Here is a 23,839-nt window from a genome sequence, read left to right on the forward strand (position 1 = left end):
TAATAAACTATAATCAATAATCTTGCCACTTCTGCAATAATGCAAAAGCACTATATAGATTTTATCCACATTGCTTAGTCTAAAAATAAACATGTACAAATTAAATAGGAAACATCATATATATACACATGATTCATTTATGAAAAGCAATTATTTGTGCTGAGAATAGCTAAAGTCCAGTTTGGAGCTAATCAAATAATTAAGAAAGACAAAACAACATAAGCTTAATTATTATTATTTTAACATGTTAAAAATACAGTCACATCAAAATAGGTACACAGTTATAAAACTGTTGCAGATGAAATAAGAAAATAGTGTGTATATATTTTATATATAAAAATCTACAGTATTTACTAATGCTGATACATATCTTGGAGCCTCAAGTTGTTTGCACAAATAAATTGTACAGCTTCGTTATGAATTACAGAACCATCATTAAACACTGAGATTATTACACTTAGCCACAATATTATATACATACATTTCTAAGCTGCTGTAAGCAATCAGAACTAAAGTAAGCCCAAGTAATATTTATCTTCACAATTTTAGTTTAGAATTTCAGTGTAGTGCTTGGCTACAGTTACTTCGCTGCAGTTTGCAATTTTTAAAATATAAAATTGCCCAGTTATTAAAAATTACATCATACACATTATATACACAAAAAAATGTTTTGAAACATACTAAGTAAATGTTACTTCCATTTGTAAAAATCGTTTTATTTCTGTACCTTAAAACTTACAGAGCCAACCTGCAGCAATAATAGGCACTAAAGCTCATTCTTTAAAGGAAAAAAAAAATAATATCCATTTCTATGTTTTCAGTTAACAAACCCTTACAAAAAAAAGGGAACAGGACAACCTTCCAAACTTGTGTTGATAACAATGTTTAGTACTTCAGTATTAGAGAAATCTCTCTGTTCAGCACTCCAAGGACCTCTCCTGGTGAGACCCTCCTCTGCCTCAGCTCCTGGGGAGAGGTCAGCGTGTCCTGCAGCTCGCAGAACTCCACCCTACACGTGCCACTTCACCTGCTTCTCATTTCACCCCCAATTCACAGTCAAAACAGAAAGGAAAACACGAAGTAGAAAAGGCTGCAAACACTAATTAGAATTACTTATATCAGCAGGAGTTTAAGGTTCCTGTTAAGAACAAGTCAGGGTCATTTTAGTGTAAAACACCGCGCAGTGCGAGCCCGACAGCACAGCAGCACACATCCCACCACAGACAGGAACCCACCAGCAATTTGGGGGGGAAAAGGGCAAAACACAACAAAATCCACTCGACAGGGGACACTGCATACTCACACAGCTCAGGGAATGCCAAGCTTGGAGCAAAGCTCAAACTCCTGCATGCACTTCACAGAGGTGTCAACGAGCTGTGCAATTCTTTGATACCTGTGAGATTTGGCCCTGCAACCAGTTTGAGTCTGACAGCACAGCATGGCAAAAAGTGAAGGGTGCAGCACCATTTCTGTATCTGGCATTAGTCTCACTGTGCTTCAGTCTTTTGCATATAGAATGACATTCTGAAGGTAGATTTGGGTGAGAAGGTACAAATTCTCCATTTTTGATGCACTTAAAAAACTCCTAAACACTGCCCTGAATTTAAGCACCATTTCTTAGCCAGATTAGAGAGACATTTTTGGCTTTCTGCTTTTTCCTGCCTTCTCCTTCCTGCTGAGGAAAATGACAAACAGTAGTCAAAGGAGAGGAAATTAACTCTCACATATGATTAAATTAATAATCCCAAAGCATCTCTCCTGCCCAGAACAGATACTGGGATGCTGAGGCAGTTGCATAAAAATGACAGAATTTCCCATTCAAAATGAATGGCTTCTCAAATAAATTACAAATAAAAATAATATGAAATAAAAGTACTTCACAAGCTTTGCCCAAAGTTAAATGCATTTCAATTTAAACTCTTTAGCTCTTTTCCATATGAGTTTGTGTACTGTAAGTGCACACTCACACAGCCACACACACGCACACATCTGTACAGTGCATTAACAATGTCAGTCAAAACTTTTCAGTGTGTTACAGGTTTTAGGCAGAAGGATTGTAACACGAGTTATTTAATGTAAGGAGCGACAACAGCATGAACCACATGATGTATATGAGCTTATTGCTATGTCTATGTGCATTAGATCACTTCCAGTAGCTTCCATGCAAGTCCAAGAACTCCACCAGCTTTCAACCAAAGTCTGAACATCTCTGAAATAGTGTTGTTATTTCTGAACTCACACAGACCATCCACATTTCAGAGAACTGAGGAGGACTACTACTAACAGTACTGTTCAACTGGTTTTGATTCTTGCCATTTTACTAAGCACAGCCAGATTCTCAGAGAAGCACAGACTCATGCATAGACAATCCATCGGTTCTGTTCCGATAGTGTTGCGCTTGAGCTGATGGGTTTGCATATTGGTACTGTGGGGAACCATTCTCTTCCAAGGTTGGGGAAGTCCTGTATCTCACTGGACTATCCACAGAAACAGCAGGAAGACTGTGGTCTTGTAAAGGTGTTGGCTGAAAATGCTGGTATTTCTGGAAATTATCCATGTGGCCTTTGTTAAGGTCTTGGCTCCAATGCTGCCTGTAGTGTCTGTAGATGCAGGCGGCGTCCAGACACTTTCTCTCCTCTGGTAAATAATCTGGAGGGATTATGAACTTGACACCTGGGGAGGATCTCGAGTTGCTGGTGTATGCATCAACAGGAGCGACTTCTGTCTGAGTAGGGGCTGGTGAAAGAGGATTTTGGCGACTGGCAGGATAGGAATTCATTTGCAGTTTATTTGGGGAATAATCTACTGGCATAAAAGGAGCATATGGTCTTCCAGGGGGGCTGGGCCGATTCCCATGGTAATGCAGAGATGCAGAACTTGTATTGCCTGTACTGGAAACATGCTTTGGAGAATTCCCATAGTAAGTAGGGGGATTACTATAACCTGGCAGTGGCTGTTTTACATTCAGTCCATGAGATGGAGCATCAGAATGAGATGCATATTTTGGAGATCTGGGTTGTGAAGTTAAAGTAAAATTATTGGGTAATTTTAATGGAGCTGGTATTTTTTCCATTTGCTTTCTTGGACTATTAGAAAATGCTACATGCCTAGGACTTTGTGGATGAGCTCTCTCAAGCATTTCTTCAACAACATTCTCGTTCTCAGTTTCATCCTCTGAAACATTGTCATACTGAGATGCATTAGACTCTCGCTTACCTTCATCAGCATCCAAAACCCTCACCTTCTGCTTTACATTCAAAGGCTGCATTTCTCCAGGACTTGGTGGTGGGCCCAAAACAGAATGGTTTACTGGCCTCCCTTTCACCTCTGCAGTGAGTTTCATTGTCTTTTCCATTATTTTGATATCAGATGGTTTATTCCACTTAGGTACAAATTCCCTTCTTGTATTGGAAGTAGCATTAGAATTCTGATTAGCAGCTGCATTATTGTATAGACTTGAGTTGTCTTGCTCTGCTGGCTGAGGCTTTTTTCTAGTATCCACCTCATTTTTAGGCAAACTGTTTTGTGTCTCTACTGGTCGAATCTTTTGCTGTTTTAATGAAGGTTTCTTTTCCACATAATTAATTATTTTTCGGTCATTTGGTGAACTTTCTGGTTCTTCTTCTATGGATGGTCTTCTCTCTGTCCTTCTTGCTGCTTGTGTACCAGTACTGTTCTGTCCATTAAGCATTGGAGTAGAGTTAAGCACAGAAGGCAAAGGTCCTGATGGAATCTGCCCCAATGGCTTCTTTGGAAATTCATCTTCTTTACCTAAAACAAGAACAGGAATAACATAAATTCACCTTTGTGTAGGAACCTTCTTTGATCTGTTTGTCATGCAAGCACAAATAGCTAGAAATTAAGGAGGTCTCCCTCTGGGTCACCATTCTGCTGAACACCTCAAAGGTTCTTCTGTACACTGACATTGAACACTGATTTTCTTTAGCATCTCATCCCAACCAGTCATTCCTTCCTACAGCTGATGCAATCTCACCAAGCTTTTGCTCTATCATGATTCTGCTGAAAAAACCCCAATTTTCCTAGATAACATGTTGTTTACAGTACCTATTCTGTATGGAACCCTCCTCACATTGTTACATTAAGCAAACTGCTTTGTCCACTTTAAAAATCCTTCCCAATATCACTCTCCCAACTGATTGTTTTCCATTCATTTATCCTTTAATGTTCAACTCTAGCAAGCCACACCATCAGCTCCTCCCTCACATGCACAAAGTTCCCAGATGACATCTGAACTGTCTCTCACTTCAGTTTTTGGGTGGAGCTCCTCATTAACATCTACACAACTAAGACCGTGTTCCCCCTAAACCCTTTCCTGTCTAGAAATTTCATCCTCAGTATGAAACTGCCAGTAAAAGGTTCTATACACAGATTTTTTTTTTTCAGTTCAGCCTTTTATCACTACAGAACAACCGAAGCAGCTGAGACCAATACTGGCTACGTCATGGTTTCAATTGAGTGTTCCATGGGCGGGTACTGCAGGGCACAAGATCATTTACAGAACAGGGACTGAATGGAAAGTTCTCCAGACTGGAGCTCAACACATTGCAACAGCCAGTGGTAAACATCAACAGTGTGGGGACTCAGAGCAACCCACACTGACATACAGAAACAATGAAGAAGTGTTTCATGGCCCGATGCTGCTCACAGGACAATTCACATCAAATTTTCTCCTGCAATCCTTCTCCTTAGCAGTCAACGCCCTCCATAATTGCAGCCAAAGTATTTTATCATATCTACTTGCATATAACTTATTTAATTGTGTAATCCATTACTTTCCCATTATAAGAAGAAAAGGTCATGCACTTCTCATTAAATGTATTAATCTAGATTTAATTCATTTGATGCTCAGCATTTAAAAAAAAAAAAAAACCCACAAAAGTTTTAAAGTCAGCACTACCAAACAAGTCCTATTCACTGTGTATCTATTTATAAACAGAAGCTTTGTTGTAAGGAGGAAAAAAGAAATTGCTGGCTACCCTTGCTTAAATGCTATGCAAAAATAAATTATATAAACGGTTGTTGGTAAAATAATTTTGTCTAATCCCTGCTTCTTCCTAAGGCAAGGACTGTAGAATCTCTTCCCATCAGAGAGCAGAGAGTTAGCACCTCACTTTCTAGCTATTTGTAATTTAAATTCTTTTTGTTTGTCTATAAGGGTTCACAGGAGTGAATACACACAATGCCTCTCCCTGACAAGGGCTGTAGTTACAAGTGAGCTATGTTCATTTATACAGCCATGAGCAGGAGCTCAATCTTTGATGAGTGGTTCATGATACAGATACACTGAGGAAAGCCAGCAGCCAAGGTGACTGTTATTTGTTATAACAGCATAACAAACTACCAGCATGGATCAGTTGCTATATAAACAAAAGGAAAACTCTCAGTTTGAGCCAGGCAGGCCATTGCAGGAGGACAGCAGAGAAGAACACAATGGTGCCACCACAACAAGGTAACTAAATAAAGGCACTTAATAGAAACAGCCTAGGTTTGCCAAACAATTAAACTAGTGTTTTCTTGATTTCTCTTTGTAAGGGCCAAAGGTCATATGGAAACCAAAAACCTACCCTTTGCTTCAGAAATAACTTCAAAACCTCACTTCACATACAGCACACATAGTGAGGCCAGGCCTCAGCACTAGGCTCCAGTGAGTGGCCCTTGGAATTACAAGTCTGATGTTTGGTCTCCTTCCATATGGGCCCCCACTATTCCCAAATAAAATCTGGAACAGGGCGCTCAGACCTGCACCCCCCAGCAAGGGAGGGTCCCACCACTGGAAGGACAGATCAGGGGACAAAGGAAGGAGTTGCACGGATGCTGTAAAAGAGATTATTTAACAGCTCTGCAATACACTGACTGCAGCACCAGCCTCTCCAAAATTGTCCTTTAGTCTTTGTGAATAGGAGTTCACTTTCTGAACTTACTTCTGTTTGGCAAGAGACATTTTTATCACTTAATTCTATCTGCATCCTCAAATACACCATCAGGCAAAGCTGAAGACCTTGTCTCCTAAATAAAAGTGAATTTTGCACATAATAAATATTCCTGATACTTAAACCATAGATTGCAGTGCTTTCAGTCTCACTAATCTTGAATGTGAAAATAGCATGAAGTCTGCATTAAGAAATGATACTTTGGTACGTACAAAAAACCTGCCACCTAAATCATACAGAACTAATCTTTACGGGCTGCTAATCCATTTATAGCCTCCAGGAGTTCCAAAGTAGTTATGGAATAGCACCAGAAAATGGCTCTGCAGCATTGATAAATTATTTAATTTCTGTCCTTGTATAGAAGACACGTTTTAGAAAAAGTGTTTACTTTTTTCCACACTTTAAGTTAAAATAGTCTAGTCATATATATAAAAATCTGAAGACCAGTTCCTCTGGCAGCTGCAATGCTTCCTTTATTTGCCCAGGGTCATCAGAAGCATGAACTGATTTATTTTCTCCCAGCTTTTACTCTAAGAAATGCCTACAGAGCAATAGCAGATCCTTTAAATATACTAGGTTGCACTATAAAGGTGGGGGTTTTATGAGGTTTTGGTTTTTAATTTCACACACTTAAGGCTTCCTAATTACCATTAAGCTCTAATAAACCCAAGTGAAAATACTGCAGACATTTTTATTGAATTCTATCAAGACTGCTTTGTGTCACCTTTCCTTCTCATTTCAGAGTAAAGGAACACCCTACAACCAGGCATATGTGGGCTGCATGGTCTAGATAATGCATCCTATAACATGAATAACAGCTGTAAAATGACTGTCAGAGAAATCTTGCCATGTCTGTAGTGAAATTGCTAGAACTCAACATTAATTCACAAGGAAAATGTTGCAAGAGAGTAATTCATTTAGAAGAAAACCTCTGCATTTTAAGAGCATGATACCGTGTTTATAGCTGGTTACACCAGAGCTCAGTGCAGTCAGGGAAAACAAAATACCGAACAATGAGAACGTGTGGAAGAAGGCTCAGGGGGGAAAAGAAGAAATACAGGTTGAACCTGAGCCACAGGACTTCCACAAAACTTGGTTTAACTTGACCTTGGATGCCAACAAGGGGCACTGGTTGCTCAGTCACCCACATTTCCTTGTGGAACTAAGCAAGGCCACATTGCTGGAGGTACCAATTCAGGAATGAAGTCTACCAGAACAGGACTTGTTCTGGTCCAAAGGTGCTCCAGCACTGATCACCTCCAGCCATAAAAAGCACTGAGAGGAAAGGAATTGTGTAAGGATCTATGATGTTGCAGCAAAAAGACATCTTGCAAACCAATCACCTTCTAAGGAATTTTTTTGAAACTGTAAAATGGCTACTTAATTATAATTGAAGTGTACAGATCATACATAAATACCTATACACACATAGAGTTGCCACTTCTGGTGAAACAAGAACTTAAGAAACCAAACAAACAACAAAAAAAAAAAAAAAAAAAAAAAAAACACTCAAGGAAAACCTCCTGAAGTTCCAAAAAAAGTTCACAAAATAAACAAGTAGAGGATAACTAAATTACCACCATGCACATGACTACAATGGGACACTCTTCAAATGCATAAAGAGCATGCCAACTGTGTTTGGGAATGCTTTAAGCAGTCCACTATCAGCAATAACAGCAAGAAATCCACAACGCTGCATGCTAGGAAGAAAGAAAGAAAAAAGCTAATAAAAGCAAAAAGCTGAGGATAAAAACCATCATGCAAAAGCAAACAAGAGAAACCAAGTCACAACAAACATCCCTACCTGAAGAGGAACACAAACAGCTCGCCAGACAAGCATGCAAAAGCACCAATTCCGTCCAGCCCCATTTCTTTTATCTAACATTTTTCCACTCCAAGTCTGCCTAAAGCCTCACACACAGCTCTCAACCATCTCCTGTACTACTTCACCTACACTCACTGTTCAAACTCCTCAGATCTGAGCCGGAAGAAATTTCAGTTGGATGTTTTAAGGAAACTGAATTGAATATCTGTTTGTCTTGCTGATCCAAGATCTGAGTTAATTCACTGTCAGACTGAGAAATGGAGTACTTTTGGGACAAGTGCTTTTCTATACAATCTGTGATATTTACATACAAGAATTGAAAGCATTTTAAAACCAGAAGTTAAAGACAAAGCTGTCTAGCTCAGCTGTGACTGTTCTGACCTGTACAATAATCAAAATGTCCCTTTGTCCTCTGAAGCAATCTGGGTAATGAGATTTTCCCCAAGTTGCCAGTATTCCTGTGAGATATGGATGTGTCTACTTCTATCCTTCTCTCCTTCCTTCCTTCAACAGAGTAGGTTTCTAGACAGTTTAGTTACTGGCTTTTCCCAAAAACAAGCACTATAATAGCTTGTATCAGAGTTTACAGAGCAGAAACTATAGATTTTTTATTTTTTCTTTAAAAGAAAGGTAGTGATTTAGTTGGTTTCTATGCAATATAGCATAAAATAAGTAAACAACAAAGGAAATATGGTGAAAAATGGGTGAGGAAGGAGAACAATGGAAATAGAGGGAGACAAGCAAAACAAGAACAACCAGGTGCTTGTGTTTGTTGTTGGCAAACATATTCCCTGACATGAGAAGGAGCAAAGCAAATATGAGCAGATCTGACTGTCCCCCAAAAGATAAGAAAGATAAGCCATATTAAAGAAAGTTTGTCTCTTTACTTCCTCCTACTCAAACAAGCCTTGGCCACCACCCAGTGGAAGTCGATCTCCACTACAAGACTTTTACAGATAATTGCTTCAGGAGGCACTAACAGCCTCGTGCATCGAGTAGCAGACATATAATTGGAGTAAAGTGCTTTAAGTGCTCTCTCCGGTGAATAACAGTCTAGTCCTTAATTTCAGCACCAGAATACATGCACTTTGACTGCTCTACAACAATTTTCAAGGATAGTAATGGTCATAAAAAAAACTCTTAAAATGACAACTTGAAATTTTGTGTTTATTTTCAACCAGTGACATCCCATCTTCTTCAGTTTACAAGACCAAGAGAATTTTAAAGAAACTTGAGTGTCTGCACTAGAATCTCTAGCTGCTGTCTGAAAGTCAACCTCTGCTCCTCCTTCCTTTACATGCCATCTTGGCAAAGGAGTTGCTACATGAAATACTGCTGGACAACTTGAAGGGAAACTAAAAGCACTGTTTGCCTCTCTTGCAGCAGTGTCACTTTGACAGTAAGGAAAACTTATTTTATAAACATCTGAATTCAGATAAACAACATAAATCTTAACAGATTTGGTTACTAGGCAGAAGATACAGGTGATGAGCTGCACATCTGTAAGATGCCCTTGCAAAAAAGAAATTTCTAAAATTAACCACTGCTTTACATTCCTACTTCAACATTTCTTCCAGAACATACACTTCCTTGAAAAGTCCGTTTTAAACAGCAATCTGAACAATGACCAACACAACTCTTTGGATCATGTGTTTAAACATCATGCAAGTTTTAAATGGCAAAGATTTTTAAATGATGTAAAGCCAAAGTCTAAAACTGCTAAGGATATATACTAACTGTATTAGTGTAACTCCACATATGACTTTAGTTCATAGTATTGTAAAGTAGCTGTATCACACAAAAAACAAAGTAGAAAAAATAGTTTAGTGTATTAAAGCATTTAGTGCATTGTCTGAAATAGCTACTTGTGTATCCTTGAAGTACAAGAGAAAAATCCAAAATTCCTCTGAAACAAAACACAACCAAAAGAAAGACACCATCAGAAACAGGAAAGTCAAGCTGATTTACATATTTCTAATGCTTTGGCTGCCAGAAGGCTCATTAACAGGAGAGAACAGACATTATTTAATAGATTACTGAGGTAGTATACATTTCTGCACTATCACTGATTATTGTGTAAAATAAATCATCGAATAAAATATACTGATAATAAATCTAATAGCTTCAAAAATAAATATCAGATAAACATTTTAAAATTTATGGCAAATGCAAGATTCAAACTTTGCTAGTTTTCACCAGATACAGAAAAGATTGTGAAAACAAGAAGAACTGCAGTTTAAAAGTGGTGTTAATCACAAGGACATAAGCAGATTCCAAATTTGCCAATATTGCTTTAAAATTAAGGTACAAGACTTTTGTCTTTGATTTAAAGCCTTCAGCTGCTGCAAAGTCTATTATAAACTTTCTGTCATAAAAATCCAACCCAGGAGACCCCTGCCTACCCTTTTCAGGACCTTTATATTAAAACACAGGTGAGAAACTGTCTCAAGAAGAGACCTGAGGGGCTTCACGCCTTGAAAATGGATCTGGCTGTCTTGTTTACAAAACACTGGATTAATAAACTATTTTCAGCTACATATTTTTAATACGAAACTTTCACTGGTAAGCACTTCTGTTTATTAAAGTCAGACACTATAAAAATCTATCCATATATAAATATTGTTTATTAAGCATTGCATTATTCATGTAGTCCTACAGGAAAAAAAATACAGCAAAGCTATAAATTCTATCCATATCTTGTGAGCATTTATAGAATTTAGCTGCTGTTTTAAATAACAGACAAGGAAACAATTTGCATCAAGGAATTTTGGAAATCAATGGTGTATACCAAGAAAACTTTTCTCATTAAGGTCTTAACATCACCCTTGAATTAAGTAAGAGATGGTTGAATTTACATTGGATCTGACTCCAGGAGAATATGTAAAGTCACACAGATTTAGGTGAGAGTGCTCTTCAAGAACCAGCCATGGCATGGACATCCTTCATCACATTCCAGGCAATCCAGAAAATACAAAATGCCTTTTCTTTTTGAGGCTGTGTCAGAGGAGTACCTTCAAGGAGAGATTCTATATACAGCTGCCACAGCCTCCCTTCTCCAAGGTCTCACAAACCACAGTTCCCCAATCAGAGGTGAGCTCAGCACACAACCCCCTGTCTCCAGAGTCATGGGAATAGAGGGATGCCCACCTTGGGGTGTAGGAACAGCAGCAGAGTTCCAAACCACCCTCTGCAGGCTGGAGTTGTTAAGTATGGGCTACCCTACACTGGTCAGCACTCGACTAGAAATCAGCACAGAAAGGAAGAAAATCCTTGGCCTTCTTTATGCAAAACAGCCCTGGTATTGGCAAAACCAGTGCCCACTGATACCCAAAATTAGCAAGATCTCCTGAACACCCATCTCTTCTGGCTGAGCATTTTAAGGGCTTTGTGAGAGAGAAAATACTAAACTAGTCCCTTCTTTCTCTGCTCTGAAGGGAACAAGGAGCTCCTTAATTCAGTGAGAGAAGCCATGGAAGAAGTGAGCCAGAGAAAGCTACATCAGACATAAATAGACATCCACTTTAAAGTAACACAAAAGTTATTACCTCTTTTAATATCCTACTGCAGCTTACCCTACTAGGGCAGGAAAATCTATACAGCCTAACAAAGGATGCCAGATGGAAAATTCCACTGAGCTTAATTAGCTCACTGCTATTCCTGGATGACTGATACTGATGCAACTGCAAGATGAAGATTTTTTTTTTTTCTTGATCCTAACATGCATTTTTACTTTAGCTCTTAAAGGTGTAATTTTTGCTCAGTGAAAAAAAAAAAAAAAGTACAAGATAGGAAGCAGTGCTTTGATTTCAGATGAGAAAACTAAAATAAACATTCTTTTCTCAGGCTACAGTGAATACTTAAATGAGCAGGCTGGTAGTTTTTGTGGTCATATCACATATATTGCATACGTTTTAGATGAAATTAGAAGAGAAATAGTGGAATTCAAGGTAGTAAAGAGAGCAGAGCCATACAGACATTTGCATGGGGGTTGCATGGCCAGGTTTTGACAACCTGTGGGAGGGACCCCACCCCAGAGAAAGAGAAGAGTGTGAGGAGTCCTCACCTCGGGAGAAAGAAGCAGCAGAAGCAATGTACAATGAACTGAGCACAACCCTAATTCCCTGCCCCTCTGTGCTGCTGGGAAGGAGGAGGTAGAAAAAAAAAAGGGGAGTGACATTGAACCCACAAAGAAGGGAAGAGTGGGGGAAGGTTTTTATTAAGGTTTTATCTCTCACTATCCTACTCTGATTTAATTGCTAACAAATTCAGTTAACTTCCTCAAGTCAAGTCTGTTCTCCCCATGATGGCAATTGCTGAGTGATCTCTCCCTGTCCTTGTATTGATCCAGAAGTCTTTTCTTGTTTTCTCTCCTCTGCCCAGCTGAGGAGGGCACCTGGTATCCTATCAACAACACACAAGCAAAGCTGAATGTCTAGAGAATGTTCAAAACCTGAAAGAGAACACTGCTTGAAGACAGTAATCAATAAAACCAAAATTAAGAGAGTGCAGAAAACTTGAAAAAATAAAAGCAAAGGCTTATGAAATTCATACCAAGAACAAATGTGGCAGCCCCACATAAATAATAAGAGCAGAAAAGTCAGCTAGATTCCAAAGGATTAGGCTGAAGGCATCTTATTTTTAGTCTGTGAAAGGTTAAAAAACATTCCCTTCTACCCCTAGCAAAAACATACCACACAGAAAGGCTTGCCCTGGTTAATCTGAAATCAAAAAGGAAAAAGCTCAATTCCAGCATCAACATACACTTCACTTTGCCTTTGCTCATCCTGTTTTAAAATTAAACCTTCTTATTCATGTTCATGGGAAAAAAACCAACACAAGACAGACATTTTGTTACTGATTTTTCTTTAGCTACCAGAATTAAGAAGTTACGTATGGCCCAAAACATTTAGCATGCTGTCAGCTCACTGTATCAGAGGTTACACCTAAGTGTGCATGGTGTGAAACTGAACAATTGCATCCCACTGCCAAAATGTCTCAAGAAGAAGACACAGTCACCATTCTTTGCTGTTGGTATCCACAAGAAGACTCAGTGAGTCTCACATTTTCACACCCCTGTCACAAGGGGGGTGGCTCTTATACCTAAATCCTCCTTGAATTCTCTATGAAAATTCAGAGTATTCTCAAACAAACTTCCACTTGAATACATTTTATGTTCTATCAAAACAAAGGCCTTAAAACAAACAAGTTAGGAACAGACTGTTTGCCTTCTGCATCAAGAAAATTTCCAGTAAATTCCATATTTTCCACAGAAAATCTCAATATGACTTACATGCATGTGATTTTTTAGGCTGGAAGATACACTAGCTCCATCAAGTAGCAAACTACAAAAAACTTTCCCAATTCTTCCCCTACCACAGTTTCAAGTGGAACTTTTCACTGATGAAATATATTTTATCACATCCATTAAAAAAGTCTATGTGTCTACAGGGAAGTGAAGCTGTTGGGTAACCCCCTCACTGTTGAAACATTACCATGAAGAACTCTGTATTTAGGATTGAGCAGACAGGACTCCTATGATCTATCTCCTTCTAACATGGTGGTGTGGAGCTGATGCTGAAGGACACAGCTGCTCTCAGATTTGTCACCCACTGCACAAGATGCCTGAGACAGCACCGGGCTGAAGTGGAGGGACAAAGAGCAACTTCTTCTGAAGAGAAAGTCAAAACTGAAACTCAGCTTGGGGAAAAAGGATGGAGAGATGGTAGAATAGGAATGCTGTGGTGAGAAAGGGGAAGCAGCAGATGAAAAGGGCAGAAAGACCTGTAGTGGGTGGAAAAAAGTCTGCTGGACAGGACAGATTGTACAGAAACTCAGGAACAGAGCAAAACACAGGAATAGGGAGCAAGAGAAATGGGAACTCATTATTGAAAGAGTTCATTATTGAAAAGAACAAATAAGTTCATTATTGAAAGAACAAATTATCACAACAATGCCACACAGGCAACCTTTACTCTGACACTTCCTAACTTCTGAAAGCTAACCACAGCAACTTATTAAAGTTACTTCAAGGTAAGTTCTGCCATGTTTGTAATTAAAAAAAAAAAAAAAAAAAAATTTCTCACATACTTTTCTACAATTAGCAAGGATAAAGTAAAAGGGCTCTGAGTAATTACAAGAAAAATTCTAATTAAAGACTATGGACGTAGGGATAGAGAAGAGAATAGACACTTAAGAAAAAGAAGAGATCCTATACATTTCATAAGGCCACATGAAACAACCATCTCTTATCTGAAACCAAAAAGTACAAAGGCTAAAAATAAATAATGAAAACTATTCCATTAAACACCCAGCAAGTCTATCACTTGCAAAAAATTAAAAATCTGGATTTGACAAACAGAAGAAGCTATTTGACCTGAAGTCTGGTCCACATCTAATCAATCTACGAAACAGTCTGGATTCTCTGGCAATAAATTATGAGAACGTGGTACTTTTCACAGTGCTTTGCCATTACCTTAAAAACAGTAAACAAAAAAAAAAAAAAAAAAAAAAAAAAAAAAAAAAAAAAGAGGAAAATTCACAAAAGGAAAAGTGGTGATTTTACACTGTAAAATATTTTTGGATAAAAACTCTCCAAATCTATGCAGTGATGAAGAGGAAAATATTTGCACAGTTTTCAACAGCATTAATTAACATTTAAAAAATTACCAATGTGTGAATAACTCCAAATATCTAACTCTGCAGATCTGCAAATTTCTTACCAGCTACTGGTAAATCCAGCTTTGCTCGTTTCAATTCTGATATAGAATTTTGGAGCTGCTCTATTACAAAGTCATCTTCATAGAAGAAATCCTTGGCTAAAGACTCCTGCAGAAATTCTACAAGCTCTTCCATTTGTAATTTCATCAGATGCTCTATATAAGGAGAAAAGATTACATTATACATTAAGATATCTTGATAATGAACACTCAAAAATGTACTTTAGTCATGAGGTGCTTTTGTTTTCAAAGTAGAATGAAAACCACTTGTTAATTAGGCAGATAACAGATTTCTACAACTAGAGATCTAAAAATACATTAAAAATTCACTTGCAAGTCACTGTGGAAATCCTTTCTACACATTATTCTTTACTTAGGATGTTTTTCAAAAAGGGGCACCTTCAGAAAACTAACTACAAGTCATCCTCCTTGAGCTTTCTCATGTCCAACAGCTTCAGGCCTTTATTTGTCAGCCAGCATCCTCAGCTTACAATCACTGCTGTGGATCTGTACAACAGACATCATCTCTCTTATTAGGAGCTCTGAAAAGCAGATAAACATTTTAAAAATCACTATTTACAGCACCCTCATTCACAACTGAATTAACTCCCAATGAAATGATGATGGCAGTTCACACTTCAGAACCATTGCTTCAGGCTCTCTGAAAATTCAGGTCATATTTTCAAAGTCATTTTATAATTATCAGATTATTTGTGTTTCCCTTTTTACACAGCAGTAAGGCCACATGGATTGCAAGGCTGTAACTGCATACCTATGTCTCTTTTTTCATCATTTGTACATCATCAACGGTTTCAGCTATATCATTTCAATATGGAAACCATAAAAAACCTGTTTTGCTGCTGTAATAAAAATTATCTTGGCATGTACTCCACAATGACTCTGACTGAATAGCTATACCATCCATGTTTTTGAGGGTAGACAAGAAATTGAGAAACAAATCAGAATCTGTCTTCTGCCAGCTTCTCTGCCAGCCCTCTCATCTCCTCTGCTGCCGTGAGGTTCTCCCAGTGTTTGATCCTGAAGGAAGTTGCTGTGTACTTGCTAAGCAAGCAAATCCACACTCAGACTTTTTCCCTCAGGTCTTCCCATTAAAAGAGTGGTGAATAAAAAAAAAAAAATCAAGTCGATAGCTATTTGCAAATAAAGAAGAGAAACCAAAATGTTAAGCCTAATGATTTGCCTCTAAATGTTTAGCTTTCTCAAGTGCAATAATGTAGAAGGTAACCTGTTCCATTTTTCAAAGTTGTTTATGAACAAACTAATGAAAACATCCCAGTGAGACAATAAGATAGCATCACCACAGTTCAAGAAGGATAAACTAGCAAGGAAATTAAAACATTGATTCTATGGGTCCCACACTGACCTACATTTACATAGAGTCAAATGACTTCACTCAGAAAGCCAAAATCCCACAGGAGGAGTGTCTCAAAGTTCAGCTACAAGGTATCATCCTTAGAAATGCTCAAATCTATTTAAAAGCCAACATCCACCCTCAAAAGCTTTTTGGGTCCTTGGAACGTAGGATGCCAAGTCACTCTGGGGAACCAGGCATAGATGCTTTAGACAGTTCTGTTCAAAATCTCAAATTTAATTCAACCAAAGTCAAGAGATAAAGGAGAAGGTCACACAGGCCTTTAGCACTAGAGAAATTCTGGATTTGAATTACATTCTTGGACAAACAATGGTATAAAGTGCCACAGAGTGGTGATTCCTTGTTGCTGAAGTATTTGCTGGTAGATTTTCAGCATTTAGTGGCACAGTCTTGATTCTTTGTGTGCTTTTTTGATTTAAATCCTGTGGGGGTTAAGAAGCCATTTCCAGACCATGAAACTAAACACACTTTTCCCCAGCGTTTAGTCAGTAATACAAATGACTTCAGGTACAAATAACTTTTTTACTCTAATAAATACTTCTGTTTGACAATCACACTGCATTGGGCCCAGCTGAGATGGAGTTAATTTTCCCCACAGGTGCCCTCACAGTGCTGCACTGGTGTCCAGAAAAGTCCATCTTGTTTTCTCCTTCCCCCAGTCCTGCTGAGGAAGGGAAGTACACAGCAGCTTAGTGGGCACCAGGATCCAGCCAAGATCAACCCACAACACACATATTAATTATATTAATAAAGAAAAGATTTTTAACTTTTTGTGCATAAGGAATGAAAAGTATCTGTCAGAAGCAGTATAAGGCACATGGAAAACTAAGATTTTTAAACATTAAGGTCAAACTACACAAAATGAGAACAAAACTAGCTGAACCTCTGTTTAGGTTTAAAATGTTTGACAGATTTCTCTCTTACTTCTGTGCAGTTTCAGAATTGTGTAAGACATAGCAGTGAGAATCCGTTCTCCTTCAAGTATGTAGATATCCCATATCCTGAGGCTTAATGTAAAGGGAGTCTGCAATGACAGAATCAGGCAATGCTGTGAAAACAGTCTGCCCCAAGTCACAATTAAAAACAGCAACAGAAAGAAAAACATACTCACACGATCAAGAAAACACTGGAAAAACCACTTGGTTGTGTAAAAGCTGGTGGGCATATCCTGGGAGTCCTGCAAACAGCACAGAAGTTGAAAAATACTTTCAAAAATCCAAGTAATGCCTTGCACTCTCCATGAAAAAACATTTTCCCCTTGAGGCTAACGTACTCAATAGTCAACATAAATAATTAATTTAACTATATAAGACATTGTTACTTCAACAGAGGCAAATTCTGGTTTTTATAGCTTTTCCTCATCAATTTCACCACCTGAAGAACATGCACTTCGAGGTGCTAAAGTATTAATACATCCTGGACTTTTATCACGTTCTTGGGACAGAGGTAGCAGAGGATAAAATCCTCTCTCAAGAATATAAAGCAGTATTCTGGAGCAACCCAAGTTCAGACACGGGGTCCATTAAGTCTTTCATTTCTCTGTAGCAAGGCTGACAATTCATGCCCAAGACTGAAAGGACTTCCTTACAAAAATACATATCCACCAGAAATTACTGGAAAACAACCAAATTCTTTGACCAGTGGGCCTCAAACAGGATGTAGGCTGATAATGAATTTTATTTCTTGATTAAGGGGCCTGATTTGCCCTAGAGCACAGATAATCCATCAGGTATGACACCCACTCAAAGACTGCTAAAGCTTCTCTGCAGCTTCATGGAGCTCTTCAAAGTCCTTTGCACAGTAAGAAGGAAAGCCAAGGTAAAAGCTAAAAAGTTAAAAAATCCTAAATTTTAACTGTGGGATAACATAATATTCTATACTTGCCAAATTCAGCTTTGCCAAAAATTGTGGACTTAATTTGAGAATTTAGTTATACAAACACTGAATAAACAATGGACTAAATCCCTTTGGTTTATGTACAGGCTTTATTTTTGTCTTTGAGGAGCTAACATTGGCTCATTTTAGTGACACACTCACAGGAAGAGATGAGGAAAAATATGTTGCTGCAAGTGAGCATCTCTTACATTACCTTTTAAGAACTGTAGATGGATTTTGGCAGTACAAATGTATTGTTAAACAAAATTCCTGATGCCTACTGGGAAGGGCATTTTTTTCCCATTAGGAAAATAATTTACATCTTAGAATAAATATAGCCAATATTAAAAAAAAAAAGGCATATTATTTTCTATTAAAAAACATTAAAAGAGATAAAACTCTACATGTAGCTTGAATGGACCATTAACACCTCTTATAAAGGTTATTTTTAAAATAGAAATTAAAACTGGTTTGTCCTAAAGTCACCTCTGCCCAGAGATGAACCACAAGCTAAACATACAAGAACCCCCTGATAAAATGTTCTAGCATCAGTTTGTTTACAGAAGCTCACACAAGGCCAAATAGAAGAACCACACATTGTCCTTAACTCAGAGGTCCAAAGTGAGACAAACATCCAAATTAATCACTCCTAGGATCCAATTTTATAACTTTGTCAAGATGCACCATAACTTTGTCTATAATGAAAACAACAGCACTCCTGCCTCTTAAAACTTCACTTGTTTTCCTGAGGTTTGCTTATTCTTGATCTAGTGGGTGTACCTGAAGTAAAACAAGGTAGAAAGCTGTAAATTTGCATGGGTTGCATAGCGAAATAAATACTTACCAAATGCTGCTTAAGTTTGGACAAAAATTTCTTCAGAATTTTGTCATGATGTTCCTGAAACCTCATCAGTTTTGGAAAACCAGGAATAAAAAAACCTAAGAAAATAAGTTGGTCACTTAACAGGTGTTTGTACTATAAAATGACATTTAAAAAAACATTAAAGCTCCAAGAACATTATCCTTCTGTAAGACCACTGGATCTGAAGAGATATTCATAACAATATTTTGATATTGTCTCTATACAGATATGCCCACACCTTGCCTAAATAGCTACAATCAATACATTCCCTTACTGACAATTATTAGATCAAAATGACAAATGACAGTAGATCCATCAGTCCTACATTAGTCAAAAGATAATGTGGAAACCACATTTATAATTATTCTTTAAAAGAAAACCAAAACAAAGAATCCCAACCCTCACCCACTAAAATTGAAATTATAGCCCAGAAAATTCATTATAGAAGGGCAAAGAGCACAGGTATCTACTAGAACTGTCTGCATTGAAGAAAAGACCATAAAAAAAGACAAGAGTGATATTCTAGCAAGACAAATATCATGATTATATCCTATAAGTAAAGACTTTGAGCTCACACAACTGAAACAAAGGGCTTTAAAAAACCCATCTAATTATTTTAGTCATTACACATGGAAAACTCTAAGACCCCTTCCCAGCTGAGGTATCAGCAGAGTTAGTTTTAAAAAAACTCCAACATATTTTAAGCAGGATAAAAACTGGAAGAATAAGTACAGACCCATAGTAGGTATGCAACTTTAAAAAAAAAAAAAAAAAAGTGACTAAAGTCCCAAACCAAAAAACAAAGCCTTTGTTGTTACCAATTGTGCAATTCAGTGCACAGTCACTAAGACACAAGATTTACTACCTCAGATTCACACAGGTTTAGTATTTCATAGATACAAATGCAAATTCTACAATACTTAAATGTCAGGTTGCATATTAGGAAATTTCAATAACACAGGCAAGGCATTTGGTGTTTTTCTTTTTGTGAACAGTGACTACATCAAAGCTAATTAGCCATCAACAATAACAATAAAGGTTCTTTTTCCACACAAGGCTGCTCTTTCACATTAACATACACCAACTCATTATCTTGAATTTTTAAGAACGATCAATGGAAAAAAACTTCCAAAAAAGCAGATAATTTTCAGGGTCAGATTGTCTGCATTTTATCATTTAGAGACTTTACATCTTCCATACAATATGAAATACCAGAGGGGACAAATTAATCTCTTGATTTCAAGTAGTTTCTATACTAGAAATTAGTCTGGCTAATGGGCTGCACCCAAAAAGTATTCCAGGTTGCTGTGTTACAGGTAAAATTGAAAAAAAAAACTATGAAAAACCTCGTCTGTCGGGAGAAGCATTTAACCATCCTAATCTTGCCAATATAATTCTAATTTAATTACTTAGCCCACTCCCATGATTTCCATAGGAAGATGCCCATTTCAGAGAACTATCTGATGGTCAGTGGCATCAAGTGCAACTGTAGAAGTTTTTCTTCATGGATATTGGCAATTTGGAACTGAAATTCCTTCAGCTTTAAAGAGTTGACAAACAGGGCTTTAAGCTACTTTCCCCAAAGAAGAACATAGAAAGTGCAAACTATAATATGACATCAGTAAAGTCAGCTTTAAAGTTTCCTTTCCAGAATCTACAGTGACATTTACAGATGTACAGTGACATTTAAAACATATAAATTCAAGGAATCCCAGGAAATCTAGGTTTCCTGGACTTCTGGAGATTATCTGGTCCAACCTGCTGAAAGCAGAACCTTAGACTAGTTGGCAACATTTAATAAATGATAAATTTGGAACATATGAGTTATAATTAAAGTTTTATCAACCTCTATAAATGCAAACTTGCCTAACAGGAACTGCCAAAACAGTTTCAGTGTGTATAATAAAGCTGTGACACAATGGTTCATATGCCCTGTGGAGAAGCTCATCAAGCCTTGGGCTACTCAAAGCTCCCTCCTTCCCTCTCCCATCACTTGACAGGTGTGTGACAGCAATAAAGGAGGGAAGGAGGGAGGTCTGCAACATCGCAAGCAACTCACCTACCTGTGTTTATCCTCTTGTTTATCATGCACATGGTTTGGTAAAAAATAAGGACCTGATTTTTAACTTACTTCCCCCAGAGTAAGAATTTTCTGTGAGCTTTGAGGAGCTCAATATTCTACATGGCTGCAGTTACACAGGTTTAGATTATTATGAAATCTATAGATTTTTTTTGTAAGATGCTTTCAGTCTGTGTTATCATTGTGTAAAGCTTCAAGAAAATCTTTTGATCTTTGATGAATTCAAAATTTCATTTATGACATTGACATCAGATCACACTTTTTTCCTCCAACCAAGTTGATAGCTTTGCAGAACTGTAAACAGCAAAATAATAAACTATCCCTTTGTTTTGGGGGTGAAGAACATCCAGGAACAATTAAAAGCCTGGGAAGGAAGGTATCTCAGAATGAGAAATTCTTCAGCAGGGAAAAGCAGCTAGAGCTTGTTGGAAATTTGCTAAAAAGCCCAAGTTCTAGATGACATTTAGTTTTTCAGACTTCCAAGAACCACAGCGTTTCTAAATCACCAGAACTACAACATCACAAAAGTTTTGGAATTCCTGGACTTTTTTCATACCAACAGCCATGGAATATGCATAGATCATACTAAATCTGGCATGTTAAGAGAGAACTACCAATAACACAAGAGCAACAATACCATGAGAGCAGGAAATTCTGTGTGAGGTAGAGATAAAACTGAGAAGCCTGAAGTTCATGCCTAGACACAAGTCCATTTTTGACTGTAGATTCCTGTTCTGCCAAACGACAGCACAGCTGCAATATTACTTAACACATTCTGTATTAGGCTTCCACTACTATTTTATTACTATATAGATGTCTACATAACCAGTTTTCAATTGGTTACATTCCCTGAGAGACTAAGAGAAGAGGAAGCCATCTGATTTTCATTAAGAACTATTTGAAAGATATCACATATAAAAACCATTACTCTCTCTTATGGATGAGAGCTCCAGTAACATCCAATACCTCCCCTAAGTATAAAACTCTCATTATGTTTTATTTTTGACCAATCAGAACAGAACAGTTTCATTTTCAAATAATTTACAGCTTAAATAGGATAGGTTGAAACCTAAATACACTGACATGAAACTCCATACCATGCATAGCGTGCTTTGGACCAGAGAGAAGTTTCACCAAGGCCCAGAAGGCATCTTCTTCATTCATGAACATCAGGAGCAAAGCTGTGATCTGGCTCATTCCCTGACAGTATCCAACTTCCTGAAAATCATACAGTGGAAATATTAAAATGCTGGGAAAAAAAGCTTCATAGACATGAGCTTTTAGTTTTTCCTTGAGTTAGTGGAGGAAAGATGATGCCTGTCCTGATGGCAAAGCTTCCCACCAAACACACTTCGTATTTAAACATTAAAAATATTGATAGATAGAAGAGATGATGCACAAACCCTCCAAGTGAAAAGTAACCTGGAGGTATTGATTGCTCATTAAAACTCACTACTGAAATCCTTGGTCAGTACTAATATTTTCAAGTTACTGTATCATATTTTTGTCTAATATATGCATTTCTCATTTAGTTGCAATTTTGGGGTTTTATGGAGGGTGAGAATATCTGGCTTTATTCTTGTTTACAGTCAGGGCACCATCAGATAAACACAGGATTTTAAAAGAGTGACTTGTAACTATAAACTTGCTCAAGTTTAGCAGCCCAATAGCAAGCAACTGTAATAAACCCAAAGAAAAAATTATTGTTCCAAAACTTAACTTGAGTACTTCCTCTGCTATTAATTTTGAATTTTATGGCAGGAACCAGCTGTCACTATCATTCAGCTGCAAAGATAACCCCATCAATAAAGTATTTGTAAGGACAATTACGCAATTGTTGAGGAGGGTTTTTCAGGTTTACAAGTTCCTAGCACAACTTTGTTCTAGAGATAAAACCAAAGCATAAGAACTGCTATACATTAAGAGGAAAAATACAAGAAGAAGTGCAAAATAAAAACTTCACTATAATATTCTCATCATTACACTCTGATGATTGATTTTAAAAATAATTATTCATGCAACTTGAAAATACCAGTCCAATATTTTATACGAGGTAGAAAAGGTCAGACAGAAAGGTTACATTTCCTAGAACTTTGAAAAAAATCCAAACAATCCAGTATTTAATTCAAGTACATGCTTTAATTTCTCTTTCCTCTTCTAAAGTTAACATATTTTATATTGACTTCTAGGGAGTTGCTAGTGGATTTAAAATGGAAGATGTACAGAAATGCTCAAAATGGGCCCAGGGAATGAGGGGACAGTGCATTAAAACCCCAGTTAAATGTGGACATGAAGGCACTTCTTTTTCTTTTATTTTTAGGTACAGCCAAAAGACATTACAAAATACATAAGCTTCTAACCCTTATGATATAGTCTGGAAACCCCATTCTAATAAATCCCATTCAGGACTGCAGCCAAGACCAAGCACTTATGTAAAGAAGATGCAACCTTTTAAACTAATTCCAAATTTTTAAAACCTTTCAGGTTATGAAATACACCTGTGGACTCCAACATGCATCTTTCTGCAGAATTTTCCTCCCCATCATTCAAATGAAAGGGATGCAGATAATATAGTGGGGGAAAATATCAGTCACATAACACTCCAGCACAACACAAATTAATTATTCTTATTACAAACTGTAAGCATAGTTCAGGTTGTCCAATAAAACTCATAATTCAAGTGCTTTATTTTAACTTCAGCTCAAAATATGTCAACAAATAATTTTTTTTCTATGTACTTCCAAAGGTCTCTGAAATGTTTGTTGGTTTTTTTTTTAGGGAGAAAGAAATGCAAGTTATTATCTTACAGCACATTTAGAGAAACCAGATTTAAGTGTGAAGGAACACATCTTACCGTATTATATATGGAATATGCAGCTAAAATATGGAACAAAGATTGTTGCCTGGAGAAATAAGAGCAGAAAATGAAAATACTATAGTATTATATTTTGTAAAAACAGAAAAACATAGAAGTAGTGAACTGCATTTTGGAAACATGTTTTCCCAATTTAACTTGTCTAGCACTAAAGAACAGGATAAACCACACTTCACAATGATAAGTGCTTCTGATTTCAAGCCTGTTTTGTAATTAGCACCTTTATGATGTTTTACATGTTGAAATGTTTCAAAAATTACCA

General features: G+C 37.3%; 1 protein-coding gene across 7 annotated transcripts in view; it reads right to left on the reverse strand.

Annotated features, from left to right (window-relative positions):
- Positions 1-219: 219 nt before the first annotated feature.
- USP6NL (USP6 N-terminal like) overlaps positions 220-23,839 on the reverse strand; it is a 110,627-nt gene continuing 87,007 nt past the window's right edge. For all 7 annotated transcript variants that reach the window (XM_030290418.4, XM_030290435.3, XM_030290430.4 and 4 more), the window contains 7 exons: positions 23,557-23,605; positions 21,800-21,920; positions 18,605-18,699; positions 16,997-17,062; positions 16,810-16,909; positions 14,496-14,648; positions 220-3,771 (listed from right to left, as the gene is read on the reverse strand). In XM_030290418.4, coding sequence (XP_030146278.3) covers positions 2,339-3,771; positions 14,496-14,648; positions 16,810-16,909; positions 16,997-17,062; positions 18,605-18,699; positions 21,800-21,920; positions 23,557-23,605 — 2,017 coding nt within the window. In that variant the 3' untranslated portion in view covers positions 220-2,338. The remainder of the gene's footprint in view (positions 3,772-14,495; positions 14,649-16,809; positions 16,910-16,996; positions 17,063-18,604; positions 18,700-21,799; positions 21,921-23,556; positions 23,606-23,839) is intronic.

Source organism: Taeniopygia guttata, chromosome 1A, assembly GCF_048771995.1.
Source record: "Taeniopygia guttata chromosome 1A, bTaeGut7.mat, whole genome shotgun sequence".
Classification (NCBI taxonomy): Eukaryota; Metazoa; Chordata; class Aves; order Passeriformes; family Estrildidae; genus Taeniopygia; species Taeniopygia guttata.